This window comes from Protobothrops mucrosquamatus, unplaced genomic scaffold (genome assembly GCF_001527695.2).
Source record: "Protobothrops mucrosquamatus isolate PMUCROS unplaced genomic scaffold, P.Mucros_1.0 scaffold_272, whole genome shotgun sequence".
NCBI lineage: Eukaryota > Metazoa > Chordata > Lepidosauria > Squamata > Viperidae > Protobothrops > Protobothrops mucrosquamatus.
Genome location: NW_015386348.1, coordinates 141,636 through 150,598, shown reverse-complemented (window position 1 = coordinate 150,598; position 8,963 = coordinate 141,636). Strand labels below are relative to the sequence as shown.

At 38.0% G+C, this 8,963-nt stretch overlaps 1 protein-coding gene across 1 annotated transcript in view; it reads left to right on the top strand.

The window, feature by feature from the left end:
• The window catches only part of MTUS2 (microtubule associated scaffold protein 2), a 22,919-nt gene extending 15,116 nt beyond the window's left edge, over positions 1-7,803 (top strand). Inside the window, exons 5-9 of the mRNA XM_015831679.1 lie at positions 620-693; positions 4,530-4,628; positions 5,073-5,192; positions 5,832-5,929; positions 7,587-7,803. Coding sequence (XP_015687165.1) covers positions 620-693; positions 4,530-4,628; positions 5,073-5,192; positions 5,832-5,929; positions 7,587-7,803 — 608 coding nt within the window. The remainder of the gene's footprint in view (positions 1-619; positions 694-4,529; positions 4,629-5,072; positions 5,193-5,831; positions 5,930-7,586) is intronic.
• The last annotated feature ends 1,160 nt before the right edge of the window (positions 7,804-8,963 follow it).

Sequence of the window (8,963 nt, the reverse complement as noted above, 5' to 3'; positions counted from 1 at the left end):
CCCCATAAAACCAAATTAAAAGCCAAATATTAGAAGCTGTGTGTCAATTAAAATTTTCTTAAAATCATCCCTACCTAAAATCCTCCCTATTATGCTGTTTGAAGAGCAATTGTAAGAATTAGCGCAGATGTTGCTTATCTCCAATCATCTAAGGTTTATGCAGGTTTATGCAGTAAGATTGCCCTCTTGTGAGTGAAGTTAGCATTGAAACAGGTTTTTATTATTTATGAAGTCATGAGCTTATAGCAATTAATTGGGCTATTAATTTTTAACACATGGGTTATTAAACCACAAATTACTGGGGGGTCAACAAAATATCATCAATATTTAAGAGGAGGGGTGTCTTTCTTTCTTCTTTCCTTCTTTCTTTCTTTCTTTCTTTCTTTCTTCTTTCTTTCTTTCTTTCTTTCTTTCTTTCTTTCTTTCCACACTGTATAGGCTGTCAGCTGAGTTTACAACAGGAAACTTCTAAGTTCACTAGATCACAGTAACTGAATCAACAAATATTCATTCAGCAGTTCCAAATTTAATTTTTTTTAACTATCGCAGTTTTCATTAAAATCATATTAAAATGCAAACATGAAATGTGTGTGATTTCTTTACAAAAAATTCCCTCTAGAAATGAAGTCTGCTCATGAACAAGAAAAAAGAGAACTTGAAGAAAATTTTGAAAAGTTGCGCTTGTCACTCCAGGTTAGTATTTTATTCATATGCTGGTTGGAATTGTTGCTTGTTACATTATGTGAGTCTCCTGGAAGAACAAAATTCTTCCAGCAGTTCAAAAGCAGCAGCATGAAACAGACTCTAAAGTATCTTGATACGGAGCGGTTTGCATCTATTAAAATACCTCCTGGCTTCCCTTTTCATCAGCCGTACTTGTCTACTATTTCTCTGATTAGTGCTGTGAGTTTGCACACAGATGGTACTCAAGAACACCTCCCCCCCAAGGTTAGGATTTCTGGGGTAAGGTTTTTGTTATTTGTTTGTTCTCCTGCTTCAAATTATTTTTGAAGATCAAGCCACATTATGTTTAAAGGCAGCAAATGAGGAATACGCTGGAAAAATTACATTGTTTCTCTATCTTGAATCCTGATTCATTTTTATTAATAACCTGGATTAAGAAGTTGAGGAAATCGCACTTGCACAAAACCAGGGCTGGCTAATATTTTTAGAAGAGAAAGGGGGGATCCAAAAAAGATCTAAAGTGTTTGAACAGAAAGAAACCTTAGCAGGGAGAAATGGAAAGTTCAGTTAAAGAAGCAATGCTGTTCTGGGAGGAATTCACAAGATACAGTCCAGATCACAAGATATAATTGTCCTGCTCTATTCTGCTTCATCAATCCCAATTTGGAATACTGTGCCCAGATCTGGACACTACAGTCTAAAAGAGACTTTATTGGAGCAAGTTCAGAGAAGGGCTAACAAGATCACGGAAAAAGTGGAAGCCAAACCCTATGCGGTATAATTAAAGGAACTTGGAATGTTAAATCTGCAGAAGTAAAGTCTTCAGATCTTTAAAGAGTTGTCATTGTAAAGGAAGAACTGGACTTGTTCTCTGTCATCCTGTAAGAGCTTGAAATTACAGGGAAGAGGATGCAGGTCAACCAATAGGTATCTCAGGAAATGATATGTAGGCCTTCAGAGTAGAGATTAGGTAACCATCTGTCCAGAATGCTTTGGGGAAAGAGGAGGTAGGATTAGATGACCTCTGAAGTCATTTCCAGCTCTATGACTTGGACAGAAACTGTTAAGAGTGCTTTGTCTATATATACATGATATCCAAGCTGACAATGACTGGCTTGTAGCCATAATGCACAGCTTGATGAAAACGTCAGTCCCTTTGTGAAACAGTCCCAATTTCATGCTTGGAGGCAATAAAAATGAAATTGAAAAAGGAACTGCTAATATAATTTTGCTCTTATACAGTTCTGTGATAAGACCACATTTGTGCTATTTGCTCAGTAATGATTTATAGTGACTTCCAGGTATCACTGGGATGATAAAACTGTAACAAAGACAGGCTTTATATCACTACAGCCCTGGCTGGCTGGTGCTACAAAACACTAAATTACTAGTGAGGAAATGTCCTTGGAGTATTGTGTACAGTTCTTGTTATCATGACTGAAAAGGATATCACAGATCTGGAAAACATCTGGCAAAATGATCAGAGGGCTGGAGCTGTTCCCTTGCAAGCAAAGATTATGGCTGGACTAGCCTGATCTATCCCGGCTCTTCTGAGTTTCTGATGAACATTGAAATCAAGCATATATAAAGGTAAAAGTCAGGTCATGTCCGACTATAGGGAACAGTGCTCATCTCCATTTCTTAACCAGGAGAGCCAGTGTTATTCGAAGACAATTCCCATGGTCATGTGGCCAGCATGACTATACACTGAGGTGCACTGAATGCTGTTACTTTCCCACCAAAGTGGTATCTATTTATCTACTCATATTTGCGTGCTTTTCAGCTGCTAAGTGGGCAGGAACTGGGTAAGTAACGGGAGCTCACCCCTTCATGCAGTGCTCAGGTCTTGAACCTGGGCTGTCAGCTTTCCAGCTGGCAAGCTCAGCGTCTTTAGCCACTGAGCCACCACGCTTCCTCAAGCACATATACCAAAGACACATATGTAAATTATTGATTATTGATTTATGCGTTACCTTTGTTCAATGGTTTGCAAAGTCAGATTTCAAAAGGTTGCGTTAAAACCAAATTTAAATCATGATAAATATCACAATATAAAAGATGTAAAGGGAAGGACAAATGACTAGTCAACCTTGGCTCTTTTATGACGCGTGGACTTCAACTCCCAGAATTCCTGAGCCAGCCATGCTGGCTCAGGAATTCTGGGAGTTGAAGTCCACGAGTCATAAAAGAGCCAAGGTTGACTACCCCTGGACTAAACATATGTTGTGACACAATATTAAAACCTTACATATTTGTGCTTGCTGTTGCAAAACAAATAAGATGCTTGCAACATTAAGTCACAATACACATTTTGGCATTGCTGTAATACAGTTAGGAACAGAGTCATGGCTACCACTACTAATGACCCAGCATTTTCAAATACTGTATTCAGTGAAACATATTCTTCCATGAATGAATAATAGGAAAAAAAGAAATGAAGATGATGCTTTTTTCATGTATTGGCTATGCTCACATGCCACCATGGACTATTTTATCTATGGTTTATTCAAGAAGCCACAGTTGCTGCATTAACATACTAAATCCTATTCTCCTTTATTGATAAACCCTAAACATTATGATTTGCCTTAAAAGTAACCTAATTGGTGCACTAGGCTGGGTGGGAACCATTTGCTGTGTTTTTGAAGGGTGAAATTGGTACCTCGACACTTGTTGTAATTCTGCTTAGAATGATGTGGCAGCATAGACAATTGGCATTTCTTAAACTAACACAACACAGACCTGCAGAAAGATTAAAACTGCCAACTTCGTGACAAGGACAAAGAATCACTGGTGGCCTCAACTGCTATAAATCCTCAAAAAGCAAAGCAGAAAATCTTTTAACTCTTGAATAGACAGGAGGAAAATTAAACACTTGCTTATGCATATGACACTCCCACACACATACATGCACACATCCCATCTTGTTGCTGTGTATTCATCTAGTTGTATAAAAAAAAATATCAGAGCACTTTCTGTTCTGAGGATCTTAAACACTATGAGACTTAAATACTTTCTCCTTAAAAGTCAGGCTAAGCTAGAACATCTAAAAGCTCTGACTGAAGCAGGAGGCAGAGCTTCCTGCTGCAAGCTTGGAAATGGACAACTGCCAGCTCCAGCAAGTTGCAGCATTTCAAAGACAAGGCTAGTTTTACTATAGCTCCAAATGTCCTGCTTGTTGCTGTTAGTTGCGAAGTCGTGTCCGACCCATCGCGACCCCATGGACAACGTTCCTCCAGGCCTTCCTGTCCTCTACCATCTTCTGGAGTCCATTCAAGCAGAAAGGCCATTCTCCCGTGCCCCATACCTTCTATCTAAAATGGTACTTGATCATGCAGGCTACAAGAAGAGTTATACCAGAAGAGTAAGATCTACAAATGGAAGGATGGAGAAAATGAACAGAACAGAATAGGAATAGGAATAGAATAGAATCTGGAAGGGACCTTGGAGGTCTTCTAGTCCAGCCCCCTGCTCAAGCAGAAGAGCCTGGCCTTCCATGTCAGCCACCTCATCTCCTTTCAGTCAAGGAAGGGATATTTTATGTAATCAAAATGGTGAGGGAAAATGGCCATAAAGCTCAGGCTCATCGCTGCAGGGGAGAAGATCATCCTCCTTTTCTCCTCTTTTTTCTCTCCCATTAATTGCCGGAGCCAGTAGGGTGCTTTCTCAACATTAATTAGTAACTCATGTCTGACAGATTTGCCTTGAGGCTCAGAGAACTCTATGCTACCCGCTTTGGGTTTTACTTAAAACAATTACTTTTTTTTTCAGGGGACATATCTAAAATATTTGCCCAGAAGTGAATTAGATCATCATTCACAAGTGATTGTATTTAATATCATTTACAGGACCAGGTACATACTCTCACTTTTCAAAGCCAGTCTCTAAAGGACAAGGCAAAACGATTTGAAGAGGCATTGAAGAAAAACACTGAAGAACAACTAGAGGTAATCAATATATGTTTGTGCATTATTCACTCTAACTCAAAAATACAAAAGATGTTCTTCTTGTTCTATGACATTACAAGAGAAATGCCAGAACCAGACTAAAGGGCCTACTGACTGAAGCCTGCAACTTTCTGGATTAATGTCTACAAATAAGTCTACCATCCCTGCTGTTTTCATTCCATCTTGTCAAAATATGAAGCAGGTGCCAGCATTCTGAATCTTCCCTTCATAGCTTCTGAATGGAGAGGCTTCAGTCAGTTCAGCTGCATCAACCAGCATCTTGCTGTTTTCTTTAATCAAGTTGTATTCAGGTTGCCAATTTAATTAAATCAGGACCGATTTGTACAAGCTCAGTTTGGATTGTTTTTACACTACTGAGCATAGGAGCCCCTGCCCTGGGTGATCCAATAGTGCTGCTTCTCATGTCATTCTGTATTCTTTTAGGTTGCCCTGGCTCCATATCAGCATTTAGAAAAAGATATGAAGAGCCTAAAGCAGGTCCTGGAGATGAAGAATGTACTCATTCATCAACAAGAAAAGAGGATCGTGGAGCTAGAAAAGCTGGTGATGTCTCATTTGCTGCTGTTTTCATATTGCTTATGAAAAACTTGAAGAGTGATTAAAAAGCACAGATTAATATGTTGTTGATTATCTACCAGAACAATCTTGCCCAATTAGATACCTTCCAGATGCAGAGGTGTATAGCTCTCACCTTTGCCAGTGTGTTTTGGATTCTCTTTGCCTGGCTAAAAATTGTTTCCCCGTGACAACGCTTGATCAGCAACTAATGTAGAATTGCTAGTGACAAGTTCTTAAAAACTTTTGTCTGTCTTGGCTGCATCTTACATGTGGTTGCAGTAATCCTAATTTTCTAATTTTTAGATTCCAGAGGTGAATGTATGTGTGGTTTAATTCAGATCTGGGTAGAAATGACTTGTAGAAAACTTTTATATCATAATATTTTGGGGAAAGTCTCCAGTACAAATTGCTTGAATTCAGAGGCATCCGTAGAATCCAGCAATTTCTCAGAATAACAATTCTGTGCAGGATTTCCCCCCTAGGGACATGCATGCTTCATTACAATGTTTTTTGCAGAAATGCTCAGGGTTGAATCATATTGTCAAAATACTTTCATCATTCTCCCAGTCCCACCCCTCACAGACACCCATGCTTGTAAATATAATAGCCTCCCTATCTCTTTAGGCAGAAAAGAATTTAATTCTAGAAGAAAAAATTCAAGTACTACAACAACAAAATGAAGACCTCAAAGTCAGGATTGATCAGAATACTGTGGTGACAAGGTCAGTTTAAATATTTTCTACAGAGCAAGAAGATAGGGGCAATCATCAGCTGATTTAATTGTGTCTTTTTAATGTTTACTGTGCTGCTATTGCTCAAGAGAATCAGAGTCTTGGAAGAATATGAACATTATTCTATACATTGAGAGTTCATATGCCGTGCTGATTAAGGTTGCTACTGTATATGCATTCAGCAGGAATTATTTACAAATCGGTATGAAAGTATCAGTCTCACATGTGTTTAGTCATAGTTTTTGCCCATTGGTAAATGCACTGAAAATATGCTCTTAGCTTGCATATTTTCTGTAAAATGTGCATTTTGTGTATATTTTCTATGTATGTGTATTGCCTAAAGTATACTGTATTTCTGATCCATGAAGGGGTGCAAGAAATGTGAATGGAAAACATTCATTTTAAAAAATAAAGAAAAAATAAAATTGTCCAACATCCCGAGTAACATTTACAGGGTTGTATTCTACAAGACTGAACTGTGAATCAAAGATTGCTTAATTCAAATTACAACATCCATGAATTCTTTGAATGCTTATTTACCATAGTAAAATTTCATAAATCCACTTTCTAGTAATGTACATGAGTCAGAAATGCCTTGCTGAAGTGGGGTTGTTGACCTTTTGTTTATATTTATGTACCCACATGAGGTAAAACATCATTGTCCATTCTTGCACCAATGTTAAGGGTGCTTCTCTAACCACGTTCTTCCTTCCTTGAGTCTTTGGCAGAAAATTGCATCAACTTTTTCCTTTGAAGGAATAGAAGCAAAAAAAGTTTCAAAATAAGCAATAGTTTAAAAAATAATGAATAGTCCTAGTTATGAAACAAAATGCAGGTGAGCAGTTTGTTGTAAGAGACAAACAGTTTCAAGAATCAGGTATACCTTTATTGGGGCACAAACTTCCTTATTTATCAGCTAGACAACTGTAGCTGTGCTATTTGAAAGAGGTGTTTCAAAACCTATTTACTGGAGTACATCTAAGTTCTTCTCTTCATCTGCTTAACACAGATGCATGTTTGCAAGCGTCAGTCACACAGCTGCTTTAAAAGCTTTTAAAAGCTGTTCCCAATTTTCTGTATCTGCATTGCCAGATCTGCCAGCATAAGTCAACATCTATAAGTTGATGTACATATTAGTGGCATTAACTTTTCTGGCTGTGAAGTGTTATGAAATTATGATGCTATGTTCTCCTGAGTCAAATAACTCAGTCATCTACCATAGCAATGTATATTCAGTTGGCAATGATTGTCTCAGACTAACCTACTATCTAAGATCTTTATAAGTAGAACTAGGGGACTTATCCAGATACTTGATAATAACAATAATAATGATAAAGTTGGAAGGGACCTTGGAGGTCATCTAGTCCAACCCCCTGCTCAGGCAGGAAACCCTATATCATTTCGGACAAATGACTTTTTACACTGTTTTTTCTAAATGTATAGTATAAAATTGTTCAGGTCTAATTTATATGTAGGCCTGTTGCTGGACTTCTCTATGCTTCAAAATGATTATGATGAATTTTTTTATCCGTGGGGTAAAAAAGCTCTTTAGGAAAAAATATTGTATTTGTTGAAGTCCTGGTCGATGATCAGAGTGTTCTTCCTGTTTGTGATGTCAAGTTTGGTGTTATCTTGTCACCTTCTCCAGACAGTTATCTGAAGAAAATGCTAATCTCCAAGAACATGTTGAGAAGGAAAGCAAGGAAAAAAAGAGGCTGAGCAGGACAAATGAAGAGTTGCTGTGGAAACTGCAGACCTCAGAACCCATGAGTCCTGTTAAACTATCTCCAACTTCTCCAACACGCATTTACCGCTCTTCATCGGGACCCCCAACTCCAGCTAAAGTCAGCACAGTACCAAGATGACAGACCAATGCAGCTACTTAAACAGACTTGGCCCAGAATATGGAAAATTGCAGTCCAAGCAAGTTGTTATGAACTGCAGTGAAAGATTTGTTGCTGTCCCACCTATTCTCTAGTTCCTTATGATTAGGCAATGTACTTTTGTCATTTCAGCATCAGCAACTCAGAACTGGCATATGAGGTCAAAAAATAGCAATGTAGTCTGATGCATGGAAACATCTTCTGGGATTAGAGGCAAAAGCACTGGAAAACTCTTACTGTTACTTATCATTCACTCTGAATGATTTCTTTTTCCACAATAATATTTCGGGTTAGTTGCAAATAGCTCTGCTTACATCTATGGCTTTGGTGAAGTATGGATTGTATTAAAATACAGGCACAAAATGTAAACACCCAGAAGGCCTACATACTGTATACAGCTCTGCATGTGTAACCGAAGCTGTTCTGAGTTGCAATTTTTCATGAACTAATTCTGCAAAAAGTGCTGATATTTTCAAGACAGCAATTTTGTAAAACGTGCCTAAAAATTATTCTGAAAGGAATTGCTTTTGGGTGGGGGGGAGGGGTGGCTGGGGTCAAAGCTTCCCAGAAACATTTCTATCCAGACTAGAAAAAAGTTAGAAAAAAGGAGAAGCATCTTCTAAATGACCACCGAGTGGTACATTCTCCAAAGCAGGACACCAGCGACTTTTGAATTCTTAAGTAGTTATTGACTTCAAAAATGAAAATTGATTTTCTACTCAATGCCTACCATGGTCACTCATCCAGGCTCATTCCAGGCTCAGTATTTGCAATTGTAGTCAGTCAGTTATTTTATTTATTTAGCTCATAAGACTGACTTGCTTTTTTTAAGGTTTCTAAATTGCTAACAAGTTAATATATATAAAAACATGAACACAAATCTTCCTTCCCCCCAAAAAACACGATAAATATTTTCTTTGTACAGTGACCATCAAATTTTGGCTAAAATCCTAACTTACAGTCAAAATACTAATAAGTTCGGTTGAAGACATGAAGTAGTTTGGATGTTCTTTGACTGTATTTTGCTCTCTTTTGCATATAAAAAACCCTGCTCTACTGACAGAGGCTGCTTCTCATTCACAGAGATAACCTGAAGGCATAGTCATCCCAGGCTTTGTAGCACATTATTTAAAGAAGTGCCA